Genomic DNA, 20,121 nt, shown 5'->3' on the forward strand with positions numbered 1-20,121 from the left:
AAATTAAAGAAATTAGAACGTAAATGTCAGAATTTGATACAACATTACTTAGCAGCAAACATGTACAGGAAGACTTGAACACCGAAGACCAAATTTAGTTTAGTTTTCCAAAGGAAGCTGATTGCAATACCAAAAACGGTTAAGAAATCGCAGTTAATTTTTCTAATGTTGGCCAAAACGTTACATTTTAAGCTATGATGTACGAGGCATTTCAACTCGTTGAAAATTAGTAATATGGAGTACAAATGACCGCACACATTAATCAATACCGGATGTCGTTGCAAGCCGGTCAAAATGTCCTGAATATTCAAGTGGACGAAAAGCCTGCGAACGATTTGATCACGTGACTGCCCGGCCCGGATCAAAACACGGCGAAATTGTGAAGTGTCGTAGCGGGTTTGATATTACATTACATCGTGCGTTAGTTCAAAGCTTATAAGTGGCCCCTCCGTTGCGTACGATCGCCAACGTTCCGTGTTTTTAAAAACAAGAGCGATCGCGACTTTTAAATTATCGCCAATTGCTCTTCTTTAGACCGATAGATACAGTAGCACATAGAGTTTATTGTCTGAGCACCTCGTAAGGGCCCTCGTAGAGATAGCAGAAGTGCTGTTACGCTTTGTTGTAAATGTTCCGGCTTATGAAGTTCAAGGCATCGCCAGTCCTACGAAAAACAGCGTGGATTTTCGGGTAGAGTCAGTAGCACAAGTTGTAGTTTTGCTGCTGTGAAAAGACTGGACTTAAAATGAGAAGTATCAAGGCAAAATTGAAGAAACCTGCCAACAGTGTTCCTAGTAATAAGGTAAGATATATGATGTACTATTGGTTGATTTATTTAACTGGTAAAGTACTTCCTATAGGGCAAACTTTTGCAGTATTTATCTTTTGTCGCTCAACAAATAAACTGAAAAACAATGGTTTTTGTTTGGCAAATAAACTTGTGTAATGTTTTTTTATTTGATGTAGGGTCTAAAGTTTAGGACAAATTGTGTTAGTCATAAGTTTCCAAATTTGACAAAATATAATTGCTATCATTGATTTTGTGCTAAAATTGCTTTTTATATCAATGATCCATGATTTTTTTCTAATTTCTAAAGTATTGCGGTGGCCAACTTGCAATTTGTATTGTGTAGGACGATTGGTCAAAGTTGGACCAGCGTGTTTGGCATTCAGTGGCTGTAAATCATCCAGTTAAACTTGCTTCAAAGTTAAGCAAGCACGAAAACATCAACGTCAACAAAATATCACCAGATGTTGGATATTCAGTGTAAGAATTTCAAAAAAAAATTGTCTTATGTCATTAGAAAAAAAGACAAATGCATACAATTTACAATGTGATTGATTGGCTGTTAAAGCCTGTTTAACAGCCGTCGCATGATATACATCGAAGTGGTTAGTATTGATTAGTGACCCCAATGAGGATCATTCTAGTGCCGCTAATGTGTTTCATGGTAGAACATTATGTCACACACTGTATGTACTTGACTTGAATTTCCCTCACTTTCAAATCTTAAATCTTTCATTTAAATGCTATTGAGTCTCTGTGTATGTTTTCTTTCACAAAGCAAAATGAACTGACTTAACTAATTATTTTTAGCTTAGCTATTACTGCTGATGCAAACGAAATTAAACTTTTGTTTTTAAGTGTCCACTATGCTGCTGCAAAAGGACTTGACGACTGTCTTAATGTGCTACTTGCCCACAAAGCCAATGTTTCTACCCGCGATGTTACAGGTATACATATATATCCCTTACAAACTGCTATAGTAGTTCACCAAATCTACATTTTCAGGAGCCACACCTCTACATGCAAGTGCCAGATATGGACACAAAGGCACAACAACTAAGCTTCTGGCATCAAGAACAGTTGATGTGAATGCCAGGGACAATAACTGTTGCACCGCGTTGCATTTTGCTGCTTTTGAAGGCCATCTTGACTGCCTAAGACTGATTGCTGATGAGAAGGGATCAGATATACATTGTGTTGACAAGGTAGTTTTTCAATTGGTTTTGTTGTATTTTGTATGGTAGTGTAAAAGGTGGTGTTACTCAACATATCTTGTTGGGTTGTGAATTAAGCATAAGCTTTAGTGGCAGCCTTGGTTAAGTGTCAAAGATTTTTGGTCTGATTTCGACTTTATGCCCTGCAGTGTTGCCCAGGGGGAATATATGACAGAAGATAATTGTGTTTGTATAGAGCTTTATGCTTAAATCACACTACACTAGGCAGGCAAGGGTCCTAAAACCAAATTAATGATTATGTTCAAAGTATCGGCAATGGAAACCAAAATATGATCATATAACTTACTGTCAAACAGATTTTTTTGTCATATTTTATATGTGGCGAAATACATTCGCAAAGAAATCAGTAATATTTCATCTCAGGTATCATACTGTCAAAGTTGGTGTAAGAAACTGAGGCTGTTTTAATTGCTCCTAATTGCTACCTTTAATCATTCTTATAGGAAGGACGTACATCATTAATGGTTGCCGCTGCGATGGGCAGACTTCCTGTGTGCACCGAACTTATCAGACGTGGTGTAGACGTCAATCATAAAGACTCCAGTGACTTGCAGCACACCGCTCTCACACTTGCTGCAGAAGCAGGCCATGCCGATGTAGTAAGTATTTCATTGTATGTTATGTTACAAACAAGAGTTTCAAATTGGCAGCTGGTGACAAGACATAGGCCAGCTACCACAGTCATCTAACTGAAATCCAGTTTGTTTGGAGTAACAGGCTGTATGTTTGTCAAATCTTACATAAAAAACAATTTCCAAATGTATTGTTGTGTGTGGCTTTATCACCAAATGAAAGATTCTGATAGTAAGATCGGTCATGTTGAAACCAAGCTTAGATCTAGTTAATGATTAATCAGACATTATGCACTGATGTTTCACATACTATTTGTGTGATGACACCACATGCTACAAACCCACGCAAACCAGTCATATACATTTGTCACTTGTCACAAAATATTCAGAACATAAAGACATTAATAAGCCAGTGTTGTCATAAAATTCTTCAAATTTATGAAATACTTTGTGGGTTGTAACTTTGGTGACAAACTATTTTGAACCTGCTTTTACAGATTGTGTTCTTTGCAGTGGCCCATTGTGATTTTGAGAAATACGAGTCAGGTCATGCTCTATTTGAACCTGTGTTTTTAACATTGGGTGAGGTTATACAATGGTTAAGGGCCGTTGAATGACATTATTTCCCTATTTGAGACAAAATCTGTACATTTTTAAATCATGGGTACCACTGAAACTTTTTGTTGGGATGCAAAAAAAATGTTTTTAAATTATATATACTTCAAATACTAAAACGCAGATTTGAGCTACGTTTCATACAGCTTCATACAACAAAATTTCATTGTTTCTCTACAAGTTCAACTTTATTCAAGAATTATCTAAAAATGTATTCTTTGCTATTTAATACATACTAAACACAATCAAATCAGTTAGTACATTTTATCCTACTTTATTCTTGCTAGATAATATCTAAATGTGCTTATGTTATAAGGAATTCATTTTAGGTTAAGTGTTTACATATTACAGAGGTCAAGATTGGGTTAGAACATATAACCTTGTGTTCATCTTAACCTTCTTTCTTTTAAAGGTTCGATTGTTGTGTGAAAATGGAGCTGATCATGATACTAAACTGTTAGATGGTAGAAATGCTTTGGATGTGGCGAGAGGTCGATCAAGAAAAAGTGTAATTGATGCTTTGCACATCATGCAGCTCACTGAAGCAGCAAAAAAGAATGACAAAGGTATAATTAGACTTTGTAGCTGTACCTACATTGTCAATAGAACACATGTATTATCTCTTTAAGTCATAATTCACAACAAATATTAAACTCAAAAACCTCTGTTACTATGTTTTTTAATTCCCAAACTATGCTTTCCATAATACACACATTTTGAACAACTGCATTTTGAATTTCAAGGGCCTCGTCTCAGCACCAGTACAAAACCAAATGAAAAAATTGATGAAAGACAAATGCAAAGGAAATCAGTGGCAGATGTAAGTACTTATTGTTGCGATTTGCCAATATCAAATGAGCATCAAGCTGTTGTGATGTTTGTAAATGGCTGGCAATTGAAAAAGATATATTTTGCTTAAAGTAAGTTTTAAAACGCTGGTGGGATTGCAGACATTTTTAAGGACACAAATGTAGAGTTGACGTGTTGCAGGCGTTTGAGTAATATGGGCCTTGGTACGACTTTGGGCTTTACGATCTACATTTGTTTGGTAAAGTCACCTTGGCAATTCAAATTTTAACGTTGGGGCCCTGATTCGGACTTTAACAAAAATCGCCTTTAGGATTAAGTTAGGACACGCTTACGACTCAGTATGACTGTACAAAGTATGTTAATAACGGTAAATCGCAACAGGTTATTCTACGTTGGTGCACAGAAAGCAAAAATAAATTCTTAAGTTGTCATTTTCATAGTTACAACATAATAAATGTTTTTCTGTAAACATACGTTTTCTACCAGGGGTTCGAGACGCCATGCTGTTTCGTTTTGTGATTCAAAGCGCGTTGTAAAATGAATTCCAATCTTAAATCAGGGTTCCCGCGGGTATGGAAAACCTGGAAAGGTTATGGAATTTAAATTTGTATTTTTAAGGCCTGGAAAAGTTTTGAAAAAGCCAACGTTTGCAAAAGTCCATAAAAAAGTATGGAATTTGGCGCCTGAAAATGCCAGATAGAGATAGGAATTTCAAATTACGTAACCTTTATATATTCGTTGCAAGTATGGTAAATTGGCTACATATACCAAAGTCTTTTTTCTAGTTTTACTATGGGAATTGCTCGATTTTTTTCGATTAAGGTTATGGAAATTCGGGGTTTTTTTATGAAAAGTTTTGGAAAAGTCATGGAATTTATAAACAAAAATTGCGCGGGAACCCTGTTAAATGTTAAGGTTTTAGAACTTACTCTTGTCTAAACGTGCAAAGTTATAAGCGTCATTTGGGCAACTTAACAAAGATTTACTTGATCATTAAGAAAAAGTCTTGCAAAAAATCGTATGAATAAAGTGTTGTTTGCTACGGACAAGTTTAAATTAACCTGTAGTGGATTTCATAGGATAAATTGTTAAATCTATTTTTCTCCAACTAATACACACCTTCTGTATCTTAATCAAATCGAATTATATTTTTTCTAAATCTACAAATGTTCTGTTTGCAAACCAAAATTTCGTAATAGGTTCATTGGGTTTTGTGCAGGTTGCCTACTACTTCTGTCTACAATGTGCCATGTACCATTACTATTACGTTCGCACTAGTTAGTGAAAGCACAATACGACCGTCGCTCATTGATTGTGGTTGGTTTTTAGGTCTTTGTACCTTCTGGTGACGAAGGTTCGGTACGTTCACTCCCAACAAAACAACACGACGGTGCAACAAGAGGACATGTCTACAAACACAGTAAGCCGATCTTCGATTGCTTTTAACTAAACAACGAAAATACTGAGAGACTGATGTTTTGGTTCCGTGTATAGAAAAGGGACGGCCTCTATACCTGGACGTTATAGGGTCCCATCAAGGCGTGGCAGACTGAAAAAAGGCGTAAAATGTTCCAACATTGTCCGAAAAGCATGAAACTTTGTCAGCTTGTAGATTTTCTAGAACATGTGATTGTGGTGTATTCCATTGGTGTGTTCACATTACAGTTGCACCATTTGCCTACGATGGGTCAAAACAAAACCTGGACAGTTTGAAGATCATGGACTACCGTAGAAATGTATCGTTGTTAAATTTGACCTAAAACGCGCTTAAATTGATAAGAAAAAACTTCAGCAGATATCCAACTTCACTGCTAAAGCAAGAGCAACGTTTAAATGTACTTTCACGTATTGCGTTAAAAAACTGTTAATTGTAAGGAGATAAATTTACCAGGGCAATTTTTCGAATCAGACTTTTTCAAAATCTAATCACTACGACTTCACCTATTTTAAGTAAACTGACTCCGACTCCACCCAAAACAAAGCCGTTATAATGCCCTTAGACAATTTATTGCTGTTTTTTAAAGCTGAAAGTTAGAGTCGCTAAAAATGTCACAACTCTGACCCACGAAAAATAAAAAACAACTCCTCAACGTTACAAAGTGTGACTCTGCAACCCTGTATCTTATCCACCCAGAGTCGCATAAAACTTTTATTGTTTTTCCAACCCTGGCTCCACAATGTTTTAAAAACCACTCCGACGTTACCAGAAAAAGTCTTTGACTCCAGAATCCGAATCTAACTCTGTAATATTTAAAAACCTACTCAGACTTCAAAATATTAAAAAACTACTCCGACTCGACCATAAAACTCCGAAAAAAGACTCTGACTTCACAACCATGCTCTTTAAAGCCCTCTAGTGTCACAAATACATCCAAACTTTAAAGTTTTCTCTCACAGAGCCGGACCTTTCCAACAGCGGTGTGCTTTCCCTATACAATGACTCGAAAAACTTCAGCAACCTTTATGAACGCGATGTCCATATGTACGACAGCAAAAGTACCCTAGCTTCTATATCATCTATCGACGTCACTGGAGACTCGCAGACCAACCGTAGTTACGTCACAGCCGATACTTCGATGACGTCACCTCCCAGTGCGCCCCCCTCAGTGGATTTAAGACGTCAGATTGCGAGATTGTCGGATGAGCTGAAGGAACGCGATGAAATGGTTAACTCCCTTCAGGCGGAAGTGAAAGAGTTTAAAGCGATCGTTGGTGAAATGGAAGCCTTGAAAATGTCGTACAGAAAAGCGGAGATTGTTGCCAAGGTGCGTAAAAGAAAAATTGATGTTTTTTATGCTATTTTTTAAGAGCATATAATTTCTTGACTCATTTTTCCCTTGTTTCCCCTTGTTAGCTTTCAAAGGTAAAATTTACCCACGAAGTTTCTTTAACTCTCTTATCGAGCACATGTACCTTAAAATGTTTACTTCTATTTATGGTCAAACGCGTCCAATAAGAACCTAGGAGAGAATATGATACAAATTTACTCATTCATTGAATAAAGTTACCCATTTTTTTTGTAAAACTGTCTCTATCAAAGTGGCTAAGTAATGAAAACGAAAAATCGTATTTTTTTAAACTTCTGGTTTAACGCTACAATTTTGGCTTAGTACAACCTGTTTTACAAAAATTTTGACGTTTGAGAAATCAACGCTTCAGAAGCCTTCAACACAATTTTGTCAAAATTTTAAATCAAACGCCTTGCAGTAGCATTGCATAACAGTTTAGCAATCACAGCACATCAAACTGTGATAAAAGAACAAAATTTATTTTGTGTTGTTAGGATCTTGAAAAAGATAACAAGTCACTTGCTTCGAAACGCAAGCAGCTCCATGATAACAATGAGTTACTTACAACACGAGTTCATAAACTGCAAAAGGAACTCGAAAAAACGAATCAGAACGAGTCGAACACTCGTCAAAAACTCGCGGATCGGGAAAAAGAAATTAATGAAGCCAATTCACGAATATCCGAACTTGCTGAAGAGGTAAGTTGACGAACAAAACATTTGTAAAGAGATTTTTTTATAATTTTATGCATTGTATAGTAGCTGTTAGTTTTTAAAAGTGTTTTTTTTCCTACTTTGTCCTGCACCTACAAATCATTGGGCCGTTTTACGTGTTGGTATGTTTTTTTTTTTAGATCACTGGAGAAAAAAGGCAAAGTGTTAAAAATTTGTCTTAAAGGCAAAGTGTAAATATCTATTTTGAGTTTCGGATTTGTTCACCTAGTTGCTACATACGCGCCTTTAAAATTGCGATGCACTTACACCTCTACTGGAATTCTTGACGACAAAACCGCATTTTAATGGTATTGCACCAACCCTTATTTTGATTCACGCTTGTTTAGGACTACGAAGCATTCAGCAAAACGCACAAGTTGTTGTTGAAAAGTCGGTCCTGGCATAAAAATCCGTTATTTCGGTAGTGCCAGCATTAAAAACAGCGATGCTCGGTACCGAGTACTCGGGTTCTGACTCGGCTCGGCCCATCCCTACCATTATATATTACTATTGGTTTCAAGTGTTTTATAACTACATTACTTGCTAATTGCGCAGTGGGTATTGTAAAGACACACCTTTTGTCATTTGGATAATGCAAGTTTAAACTTGCTCATTTATAAAAAAATAACCCAAAATAATATGTATCATTATTAATCTTTTTATGTAACTGAAGTGTATATCACTGACGATGGTCTGCCTAAACGTTTGAACAAAAACAGTTTTCTATTTACGTCTACTTTGGCCGTTACATTCCTAAAACAAACTCACTCAAAAATTTCAGCTCCTAATGCCAACCCCCAAGCTCAGGAAAAAAACAATTTAATGCCCTAAATGTCAACCCCGGGGTTAAAAATAGTTCACTTGACAATGAGCAGCAGCCCAAAACGCACATCAGCATTCATATATGGCCTGAGCTGATATTGTTTCATCTCAGCCAACAGGATTTCAAGCCTCTGAGCTTTAAAACTTAGCGGTTTGTGCGAGGCAATATCGTTCTTACCACAGGAATGCCGAATAGACTCGTACGGTTTAAACCTAGCTGTTGAAACAGTTGTTTAAAAAGCTTTCTGTCAGCCCGTGTTGGAAATCCGGCTTGGAACTAACGTTTCGCTTGACTGCTTCTGGCCACATAATCGTTGCAAAACTTAATTGCGTTTTAAAGGAAAGTTTACAACCTATTAGGTTTAAACTTGAAATACAGTAAAATACAAACCTCGGTTAATACAGACCCGTTTTGACCATAAAAAATTTCAGGTAAGGCGAAGATCCGGATTAACCGATGTCGATTAGGTAAAGCCTTACCACGTTACAATTTATTTGTACCCCGAGTTTGTCCGAATTAGGCGAAGATCCGGATTATGGTTTATTGTATATTTTTGTGGATTGAAACGCAGTTGTTTGTGCAAACTTTTTTTGTCATTGTTTTGATGTAGTTTCAAATGTGCATGTTTTTAGACATTTGTTCATTTTGCCAATTAAAACTAAGGCCTTAGTTTTTTTCAGATTTGAAGTTTAAATTGACTTATTAATAGACTTGTATGTATTGATAAGAATTAAAGTAACTTTTTAATTCAATAAAATCTCATTTGAACTTTTTTGAAAATTGTTTAGAAAATAATGTGGCCTAATATATTGGCAGTATTTTATTATTTATTCTATTTGCAGTTTTTTACCCTAAACACTGTGTAATTTGAAATTAGTTTAATTCTCTATCCATTCCCCTTTAAACTCCCAAGTGTTTCTTTTTCACAGAACAAGCGCCTTGCCGAAGCGAATAATACCCAATCCGCAAAGCTATCCGCTCTTAACGCCTCCATTCTAAACCTCCTGACAGAAGTAGACCAGCCCTCTGACTCGACAGGTAAAGCTTCTCACCACAGAGCAGCGTGAAAAGTTGCTCTCTTGGCCCACGGCAATAATCTAGGTCTCGCATTTCTCTTTTTTCAACAGATTCCCAGACCAACTTCAATGCCATCAGTCTCCTACTGCTTAAAACCTTAAAGGTGCGTTTGTGTTTGTGACGTAAAAACGGTGTGATAGTGACGTCATATAGCGGGTTGTGACGCTACAGTGGGGTTGATTGTGAATAAGTGAGGTGAAAGATAAGGTTTTGTGTGTGTACGTCTGTTTGTACGTTTTGTGGAGTTGTGTGTTTGGGGCAGAAATGCCTTTCGGTTTGTTTAAAAAGACGCCGTCGGTGCAGGAACACAAGAACAGGCAGAAGAAAAGCGCCATCGAGGAAGAACAGAAAAAAGTGGAATTGGAAAAGTTACAGGTAAGTTTTCTAACAAAAAAAGTGTATTCTTTTTTAAACCTACCAGTACTGACAGCAGTTATGCTACTTGTTCATTTTTGTGCCCTCATATACCACAGTTAAAAGTCCAGCTATAATGGTTGTTTCTAGTTAGGTTTTGGGTTTGTTGAAAGTTTCACCTTTAAACTAAGGGCAAAGAATTGAATTTGTACAGTTTTAAAACAGTTAAGCTAAAAACCAGGTCATTTATCGTGGGCTACGTCGCCTATTTTCTCCTAAATAGACTAAAAACAGATGTTTTTATAAAAGTTTTTGGACTTAAAGTGTAAATAAATCAAGCCTAAAAACATGTACATTGTCACAGTGTATCCACAGAAACGTGTTATTATGTTTGCTGTGTTTAAACAGGTTTGAAACTATAGACTAAAAACTGTTGGCAAATTTAGGCACGTTTGAAAGTTAATTAATTTTAAATCGTGTACAACCCCGCGGCTGTTTTATAAACTGACCACGAATACTGGTTTTAATCTTTTTAGCCTCGCAATTTTGTTTGGTAGAAAAATAGTCCATGCCAATTTGATCTGTTATTTTCTTCATAATATCATCAGGCACCAAAAACTTTAAATCATTGAAAGTATTGAATTACAAAAGCGCCTAAAAGAACTATACTGTATAAAGCTTAAAGCATATGCAACTAATGTGTAGATTGTTGTAACAAAATATTAAAGATTTCTGATTTGTTGTACAATGGTGTTACCTTAAGCATAATTTGGTGCTGCTGGACTTAATAAAAAACATCTCGATTTAAAACTCCAACCTTAAACCAAACAAAAACAGAACCTACACCTCTGTCATTTCTCCATAAAAAGTCTGGTTATAATTCGTACGTCAATCAAGCAATCGCTTCTCCAAGCCCCGTATAAGTCGCTTTCATTCTAAAACCGTCATTCAATCCTTAAGTAATAGCCTGTCATTCTGTGACGAGACGCTATGGGCTGTAATTAGAGCCGGTTTTCGCCCATTTATCCGAGGGACACCTACTTAATTATGATTGTTAAGAGTCTGTTGATTTTCACGTAAGTCCGCTGTACTCAATAGATCAGTGGTCGGCTGGTGTTGTTTTAGTATTGATACTATGGATCTATTTGAAAAAAGGCAGTGGATCGTTTTGGGGGGTGTTGATTTAGTACTTACACTCTAGGTTCGTAAAAATAAAGGACAAAAAGATGAAATTTTGCCTTTTATGAAATATTTCCTATTTAAATTAAACTGGTTTAAACTACTAAGTACTGGTCTCTTCATAAAACCAAAGCAATAAGGGATTAAATTCTACTGGTACACTTTTAAAATGTTGATTATACCTTCTAAGAGTTTGTTGTGACTAACTAAACTTTGCACGAAAAAGCATATCTGGTCGTTTCCTAAGTATACTTATGTGGATCTTATTGTAAAGAATCACTTATTGCACGGAGCTTCAAGCATTCAGCCACCAGATATAAAACTAGCGCTGCCAAAAAATTTTGCTTTAGGGGATTCCCCCTTTGAACGGTTATTGTTTTCGTTGTAGCGAAGACTTCGTGAACGCGAGGACGAAGTGGAGGATTTATCGGCGCGGGTCGCAAAAAGCCAAACATCACTTGGAAAATGTCAAGAGGAAAACGATAAACTGGTTGTGACGCTCCGGAACGAAACGGTGTGAAATTGTGGATACTTTTTCAAACTATGTTATTGGTATTTTTGCCATTTGTTCTAACAAAGTCCTAAGCTTATACAGTAAGTCTCGGTGAAGCCGGATCTTCGCCTAATTTGGACAAAACTCGAGGTACAAATGATTTGTAATGTGGTAAGGCTTGAACTTGTCGACATCGGTTAATCCGGATCTTCGCCTAATCTGGAAAAATGTTTTCCAATTTTTTTTAAACACGCAATTTAAGCTCTGAATGCACAACGGTATTGTGCATTTGTCGTGTTTTGATTTGGTTTAATCAAGCATTTATTCCCTATTAGAGCTGTACCGCTTAAGTCAATACAAAGTCACGTACAAGGTCTTATTGAGATTCGAACCTGTAACCTTGGGAGTAAAAAGTGTTGCCACAGAAATGTGAGGGCATGCTATAAAAGTTAAACACGAAATACCAGCCTAAATACTTATATGTTAACTGTAAATACTTATTTTAATGCAGGACACACATGCAAATTCTGGCTCTTTTGTGACGTCATACTAAAGTGACGTCATGTTTTATCTTTGAGTCAAATCAAGTCATCCAAAAGTGACACATTTTGTTTCTTACAGGAGCGATTGGATGAATTTGAAACCCTTCATAAGAAGCAAGCTCAGGCTATCGACAGCTTGACCCGTGAAAATGCGAGACTTCAACTTCAACTTGCAGGATCTGAAGAAAGCGCCACCCTTATACAGTAAGTTGAATTTTCGCTGTTTATCAGTTCCGCCGCCAAAATAATCGCTTGTTTACACAATTTAGGAGAAAGTGTTAAAATGATTTGTACGCGTTTAAATGGGAAATACCATTATTCTGACGTTTTAAGTTTTTGTCTGTCAAAAATTTCGTCTAAATTTTGGGCTGCTTTCGGGTTATTATCTTCACGTACACATAATATAACTATTAACTTTAACTTTCTGGCCAAACCGTTTATTTTATTAGCTCGAATAAGGCCCCAAAGTCAGATTTACAAAGGTATGGAACTAAGTGTGAAGTCGGGCCCGAATCAAGACCTTTTTAATGAAACGAACCCGACCTGAAAACCCTGTCCTGCCTTACACAACCGTAAATTTGAGACAAAACTGGTTTCTCTTCAATACTAAATGTCCGTACGAGGCTTTAAAGTTTTTTTTTACCACACTATCACTTCATAAAACCCAGTGGCGGCTCGTGCCTAAAATTTCTGGGGGTGCTGCTCCAAATATTTAGCCTTTATTGGACAAATATAAGTTGGCAATATATAGAAAAGCCACATTTCTAGTTTTCTAGTCATTGTTTTGTGTAGAAAAACAAGTAATACAAATCTTTAATAATTAGCAACTCCATTGTTAATTAGCAACTCCATTGTGACGTAATTTTTGTTACGCAATAATGTACACGGGTGTAAACAGCAGACGGTATCATTCGGGAATTTTGTTTACTTGCACAGCGACGGGCCAAACTCAATAACATGCAGTAATAATGTGGCACAAAAACACACGTGACACGCACTCGAAACAAAGCGGTTGTAAATACGGTAAAACACAACAACAGTATATAGAAAAAAAATGTTAATAAATGAGTCGAAAAAGGTCGAAGTATTTCAATTGGACAACATTTAAGTAAAACTGGTTATAACAATGACTACTAACTAACACACTTGCTATTCAGTCATTAATATGGTCATGTATCATTTAAGTACCTTATAGCCACAGCCAGCATTTTCAACATATTCCATTACATGTCACATATTATAATTGCCACACACAAAAATAGCCATAAAGCTTTTTATTTGTATCATAACTGACAAATTCAACAACCACATTACATTTGTGTCAGAACTTGTTTATTCAACATCTTTTCTTAATTTTTGTGTACAACTATTAATTGTTTGTAAGTTTCTTAACTGCTAAACTTGCTGCTTTATTTGGTGGCAAATAGCTTATAATGCCTTTTTTTAAGTACAAAACTCTGCAAGCTTTGAAAATTACAACACTCTCACTTAAATTTAAAACATATTATTAAACCTTGTGCTTCTATTTTACAACCAAAATGAATCATAAAGCTATAGTTTAAGCAAAATAATTGATAGCTTCTTCCTTGATTTCCAAATTTTTCTTTTTTCTATTTAGTGCTATGTTCCTTACAAAAAGTTTGCATCCTTTTCAGTGTTGACATCTTTTGCAAGAACCGTTTTGCCTTTGAGAGACTGGTGGAAATTGCTGGCTATCTGGCTTTTTCTTTAAAAGTTTCAGTAACTTTTCTAACAAAACAGGATATGTTGGGTGGTCGCTACTATCTCCCCTGTAGAATGTTCATTCTTAAGAAACATTTCCTGTGAAGCAAATTAGCAGCTACTGTTTAAAGAAACATAACATGTCCATTATATCAATACACAAGATTGCACTTGGTTGCAAATACTGTCCACATGGTGTGTTAAGAAACCAAAACTTGAAATTGCCATCACTAAGGTATTTCAAAATTCCTGTTGCTTGTGCAATTGTTTGTTCTGCATTTAATATTGCCTGAATTTCAGTGAGGCATTTAACTTCACAGTGTGAGTAGTTCTTGTGGTTGCTTATTCCTGCTTGACATATTTGGAATAGAAGATGTTTTATCCCAGTTTTCTTAACTTTTTATTCAGGTTTTTATTATAAAGGTTAATCGTGACTTTTCAAAGTGTTAGATGACTTTTTTCTTTTTCAAGGTGGTAGATACACTTTCTAATTCAATGATAACTGCAAAAACTGAAGCCCACTTACAGTCATCTTAGAAATTCACGACTAACCTTTAAACAAATAAATTAAAACATGGCAAAAAAATGTTTAACTGTACTCACTGTCGAACTTAGAATATAGCAAACGGGTTTGGTTTTGGAGCACAATATAGACCCGGAACAGACAACACAACTACAGCGGCCGGTTCACACGCTGCGTGATTGGTGGAGCTGCGCGAGCCGCTGCACCCAGTCGCCTATTTCGCCCGGCATATAGTTTTTCCAAGTGCGCATGCGCACAAGTGCAAAACGTCACGATTCGTCATGAAACTGAGCTGCAGTTCCACCATAGATAACATATTAATGCCATAATTTTTTTTAATGAAAAAAATGCCGATTAAGGCGGAAATTATACTTATAAAAATTATACTTAGGAATAAAAAAATAAGTATCATGAAAGTTATCTGTATTGTTGTGGTAGGAATATTAGGTGAAAATATCTAGGGGGTGCTGCAGCTCCGCAGCACCCTACCACGAGCCGCCCCTGATAAAACCATTACAATTGAATACCTGTTAAACGAGAAAACTCTGCATTTTAATGATTTCTGGCCCATAAACTTGATTTTTAATATTTGCTCCTAATAAATTGACTGAAAACAACCACGTCACTCCTTAACACATCCTTTCCTTTAGGGACCTCCAGGAGAAGATATTATGGTACATGGATGCCAACCAACGTCTGGAGGAAGAAGTCAGTAAGGAGAGAAAGAGGAGAGAGGAGGGAGAGAAAATGATCCTTAATGACGTCACAATGATCACTGCTCAATATAATGAGAGTGAGAAATCAAAAGCTGAACTAGAAAAAGTGAGTTTGTGTTTGAACTGACACATGTGACTTTTTGAGTTGTTTTTTTGTCCCTAACGCTACATCAATGCTTTGTCGACTTTTTGCACCCTTGCTTTGACAGGTTTGCAGACATAAAATCTGAATGTTTAGCCAGAAAAAAACGCAAATGTGATTTGACGTGTACTAAATGTGTCTGTGATTTGAGTTTCGGTAACTTATGTTACCGCCGAACTCAGTAAGTAGAGCGCCAGTATCGGATGGGCTTAAGACATGGGTTCGAATCCCTATGTAGGCTTTGTGTTACTGACCTACATTTTCAATGGTATAAACCCCGGTTTGATTTGGTTAATGGGTCTGCCACAATGTGATGTAAAATTTAACATGATTACGTTTTACCTATATTTGTTAGTCATCTGCCATAAGTCTTTGTTTTCATGTGTGTGTTGTTCACCACTACACGAAGTTACACAAACTTTTCTGCTGTGGGTTCGAATCCCACCGGACCTTCCCAAAGGCGTCTTTCACTTTTTTTGTTTTTTTAACTTGGTGACTTCGTTTCAGGCGCTGAGTGAAATGCGTTCGGAGCGAAATCAGCGAGAAGCGAAAATCACCAGATTGGATGAGGAGCTTCAGAGAGCGGAGAATAGAAGGAATGAGAGTGAAGTAGAGTGCAACAGAGCGCGACAGCAACTCACTGAAGCGAAACGAGAGTCCTCAAAACTCCAAGAGGAGGTAAATTTAATTTTATTTCTTCTTTACATGTAACCAGTGGTGGGATTCAGCCGGTTCGCACCGGTTCTATAGATCTGCCTAACGAAATTGCATAACCGGTTAGCATTACTGGTTACTGTCAATGGACTTTTTGTAACATAACCGGCTAAAAAACATGACTTTTGTGATACAACCGGCTGACAAATAATTGAATCCCACCACTGCATGTAAGATACCAGCAGTTATAAAGCCTATTTATAAGCTATTTCTTACAATTAAAAAAACTCTTATACAGAGATGGCACAAAGAGCATTGTCGAATATTTGAAAGCAAAGTTTTCTGAAAATGCTGACAGTTAGGGCTATTAAGGTTGAGTAACTCAAAAAAGTTCGTAATGTTATATTTAGTTCCTAACCATATCCCAGTATTATTGTTAATTTAAATAACTGTGCTCTTTACGCCACCTATCGGTTTTGTGTTATGAGTTCTTACGTTCCTAGCTCTTCCTTGTATAACTTTTTGAAATCAGAGTCTTTTTTCTCGTACATTAAAAAAAACAAGCAGTGGGCCTCAGGTGCATTAGATCAAAATTTTAAATTTTGTTTCGCTCGCTAGGTGTCGTCCCTGCGCAGAAGCAAAAAGGAACTGTCTACCCAACTCGGCTCGCTCAAAATATACGAGTTTAACGACGCTGAACGTAAACGTATCGACTCAATGCAAAAGCAGTTAGACCATTTGTGCAAACACATACAGGTAATACTGTGTACGAAAAAGTAGGATGAAAATATCGTTTCTGTCGTTTTACTTATTTTCCTTTCGTTTTTCTTTGAATTAAAGTCTAAATAACGTTGAATTGAAGTTAAAAACTGGACGTAGAATTAAAGTCTTTACTTCAACGTCTAAATAACGTTGAATTGAAGTAAAAACCGGACGTAGAATTAAAGTCTTTACTTCAACGTCTAAATAACGTTGAATCAAAGTAAAAAAAAAACTGGACGTTGAATTAAAGTTTCTACTATATTTTGTGAAAATTTTCTCGTTTTACTTATTTTTTATTCTTCTGCAGAGTTCAGAAGAGGATTATAATCACACGATTGCCATTTACAGAAGCCATTTACTGAAAGCCGCAGAGGTGAGTAATTATGTGTGGGTGTTGTTTTTACCAAACAAAAAGAGTTTAGGGCGTTTACAACTTGCGCAAATTATTCTGTCAAAGGCCTTCGAATCCTATTTATAAATAGTTAAAACTAACGTACCGGAAAAACCTATGTAACCATTCCAAAATATATTCTTGTAGGAAAATATTATAGTTAAAATTTTTGTTAGTATTAGTTGTTACATGAATTAAATTATGCTCTTCTGGGCAATATATTGTTTTTATTGACCATTTAAGTTCTTATCCAGGTCGTCTTTATCAGGGTATTAACACTACATTATGCCTGTCAGAGACTGTTTATCGCTTTAATTTTAGTGTATTTGCATGTTGCAAACAATAACAAAATCATAACTTTATTATGGGTCCCCTTCCCTGAAGGAGACACATATTGATTTTACTCGAATTGTTTTGTTTTTTCTTCCTTTTTTTTTCTTCCCAAAGTTTGTCCGACTCGTTTTTCCATCAAATGTTTGATGGATTTGGCTGAAATTTACACAGATGGTAGATATAGTCATGTAGATGTGCATCCCACTTTGTTTTTGTTGATAACACCAGTATTTACTCCGCTAGCCCCCTAAAATGGGTACTTTTTCCCCGAAGTTTGTCCGACTCGTTTTTCCATCAAATGTTTGATGGATTTGGCTGAAATTTACACAGATGGTAGATATATTCATGTAGATGTGCATCCCACTTTGTTTTTGTTGATAACCCCAGTATTTACCCCGCTAGCCCCCTAAAATGGGTGAGTTTTAAAAAAGTGTCAGAATTGGCTGAAATTTGGATTTCTTGTATAGTATGCCATTTATAGGTGTCGATTGTCAACCCTGTAGTCCTAACATTTACCCCACAAGCCCCCAAAGTGTAAAACGTATTTGTATGTTACTGGGCACCACAAACGAAAGATTTCTTTGGCGCAATAGTGTTAAAAGGGCAACCAGTTGTGTGTTGCTCGTTGGTGGGTTGCTTGGTAATCGTTTTTGCGCCATGGCAGTTAGGGGCTTGTTAACAGCCCTATGACGTCAGAAACATTAACGGTTGCTGCTCAAAACACCTCTAGTGGTCGAAATTTTAAACATTGGCGGATTGGGCTGAAATTTTGCAGTACTATTGATTGAGTCATTGTGGTTTTTATATATTTTTTAGTTTGTGTGCCGAACCCAATTAGTTGCCCTACTAGCCCCCTAAAATGGGTCAGTTTTTTAAAACGTTAAATAGGACATACTTCAAACAATATCTGGGGTGAATCTAATTTTGTAGTTTGTATTATACATAGCATTATTATTTAAGCCCAGTGCCGATCACTGTGTTTTACCTTAAAACACCCGACTTTCGCATGGTTATCTCTTTAATTGCATTATTTTCAACTTTGCATGTGTGGGGACCCATGAGTTTTTGCCTGCAGAAACGACTAAAGTTATAAAAGACGATGGCTAATATGGGACCCAATACAAAATAAGCATAGGAAATATATTTATGTTTTAAAATAGGTTATAGTGTATATGCAAGGGCAATATGTGCTAAGCCACCCTTCTAGTGTTATTAGTGTTCGCTACTGCATTTTTTAGTTGAAAACCTGGTCTTATATTAAAATTTTTAAAATAAAGTCTTTAATGTTTTAATTTAAATCAATAAGCAACACTTAACCAAGTGGTCATTAAAGATTTCTTTAATTTGAAGGGTAACTTTTCTGCTGTAAACAATATCCCAATTTATCATCATGGCTTGTTTTTTTACAGGGCGAACTAAACGCCGAAGTTCTAACTGAACTTAAAGGAATTCTAAAACTCCTTGGCCAACCCCATTCCTCACAAGACCCATAACAAACAAATCACTTTTTCTAATTTACATTCCGAATTGTCTACATGCAATTTTTATTCCGTGTTGTATGATCTCCACCCGTTTTGTTTTTTTTTTTCAGTTTTTATACCTTTTTGCTGCTGTGTACTTTTATCACAAACCACAATGTCATTGTGGCATTTCTTATTTCGTGCATGTTACGGTGCCCGGCATTTTATTCCCTACAAACCTTGTATTTTTTTGAACTTCTGCTGTGCAAGTGTATTGTAACCACTTTTTTCTCGCGATAAAAGGTACGCCGTATGTGTTTTATGCACCACATTAATACATTTCCAGTGCTGTTGGAAAGACGTTTGTTTTTGTTGTTGTAAGAACAAGACAGATTGGCGCGGAGTTGTATCTGTAAGCGGGCCTAAAATTGAGACCCGAACTCGAAAGTACGAAACCAAAACTCGGGCCGAACCTGGTTTGTTTAAAACAATGGTTACAAGTTAGTGAAGTTATGACACATAATAGCGAGTGTGAAGTTAAGCCCGATTGAAACCCTTTTTATTTAAACTACAGCCCGAACCCGACACGAAAACCATGTCCCGCCTTACGGGATCTCTAGGCAGTAAGCATGATAAAAAACACATCTAATTCCGTTGGCTCTGAGGCCCAATACTGGACGTATCTTACTCTGTGCCTGAACAATGTGGTTTCTTAACCTTTTTAATGTAACCGGCCTCTTTCATAACCCCAGCCTGCAGCCTTTAAGTAAAATTAAACTCTGCTCTGTTTAAACAAAGTAAATTGTAGGCCATATTTCTCTTCAGGAACAAGAAGAAAAGAAAAAAAATAGTTGGTTTGCATTTGATCTACATTCGAAGTTTGATATTATAAAAACTTAGAAATGCTTGCAAGCGTTGTGTAGCCAACTCATTGAACCGTTCAATATTGAAGGGTTTTTCTGACAAAAAAAGTTGAACTGGGCTATTTTTACATGTTCGTGTTTTGGCGTGGATTTTTCAAGCTCCTCAATTTATTCGTGACTGCCGTTTTTGCAAGTCAGCTGCGCAAGAAAAAGGGGTAAAAGTCAGGTTATAATCTGCGCAGCAGTTAGGAAGTCTTTTACAGATTTACAGGAAACATAGCAAAGCAACCTACCTGCTGCTTTCAAATGACTGATAAAAATACCAACCGCTGCGGTCTGAAAGACAGGCAAATACCACGTTGAGAAATTTCCGTAATGTAGGCTAAGTGAGCTATATATTGACATGAGGACATAGTAGGAAAATTACTCCAAAACAAATAAACATGAAACGTTCAGTGGATAATAACTGATAATTGCTGGTTTATAGGACAAAATTATGTGATCTGTTCCGTCTTAGCAAGATAGATTAGTGTACAAAAATACAAATTTCTCGTCATAAATAAAAG

The 20,121-nt window shown here is 36.4% G+C and overlaps 1 protein-coding gene across 1 annotated transcript; it reads left to right on the forward strand.

The window, feature by feature from the left end:
• Positions 1 to 440: 440 nt before the first annotated feature.
• LOC145215486 (uncharacterized) lies at positions 441 to 19,050 on the forward strand. Its single transcript, XM_080084191.1, has 20 exons — positions 441 to 802; positions 1,134 to 1,267; positions 1,646 to 1,734; positions 1,793 to 1,992; positions 2,466 to 2,621; positions 3,622 to 3,775; positions 3,953 to 4,029; positions 5,349 to 5,439; positions 6,417 to 6,784; positions 7,303 to 7,506; positions 9,274 to 9,382; positions 9,472 to 9,524; positions 9,725 to 9,796; positions 11,343 to 11,468; positions 12,069 to 12,193; positions 14,885 to 15,056; positions 15,600 to 15,770; positions 16,365 to 16,502; positions 16,816 to 16,881; positions 18,642 to 19,050. Exons 1-20 carry the CDS (start codon positions 746 to 748, stop codon positions 18,723 to 18,725), a joined length of 2,646 nt encoding a protein of 881 aa, XP_079940317.1. The 5' UTR covers positions 441 to 745; the 3' UTR covers positions 18,726 to 19,050.
• The last annotated feature ends 1,071 nt before the right edge of the window (positions 19,051 to 20,121 follow it).

The sequence above is a fragment of the Phallusia mammillata genome, chromosome 2 (assembly GCF_965637545.1).
Source record: "Phallusia mammillata chromosome 2, kaPhaMamm4.hap1.1, whole genome shotgun sequence".
Classification (NCBI taxonomy): Eukaryota; Metazoa; Chordata; class Ascidiacea; order Phlebobranchia; family Ascidiidae; genus Phallusia; species Phallusia mammillata.

What these genes read in the sequence shown, in the direction of transcription:
- LOC145215486 (XM_080084191.1), top strand. Translation starts at nt 746, where the DNA reads ATGAGAAGTATCAAGGCAAAATTGAAGAAACCTGCCAACAGTGTTCCT. An exon ending in AGCAAAAAAGAATGACAAAG is followed by an intron (nt 3,776 to 3,952) that starts GTATAATTAGAC and finishes TTGAATTTCAAG; the next exon opens with GGCCTCGTCTCAGCACCAGT. An exon ending in AGGACATGTCTACAAACACA is followed by an intron (nt 5,440 to 6,416) that starts GTAAGCCGATCT and finishes TTTCTCTCACAG; the next exon opens with AGCCGGACCTTTCCAACAGC.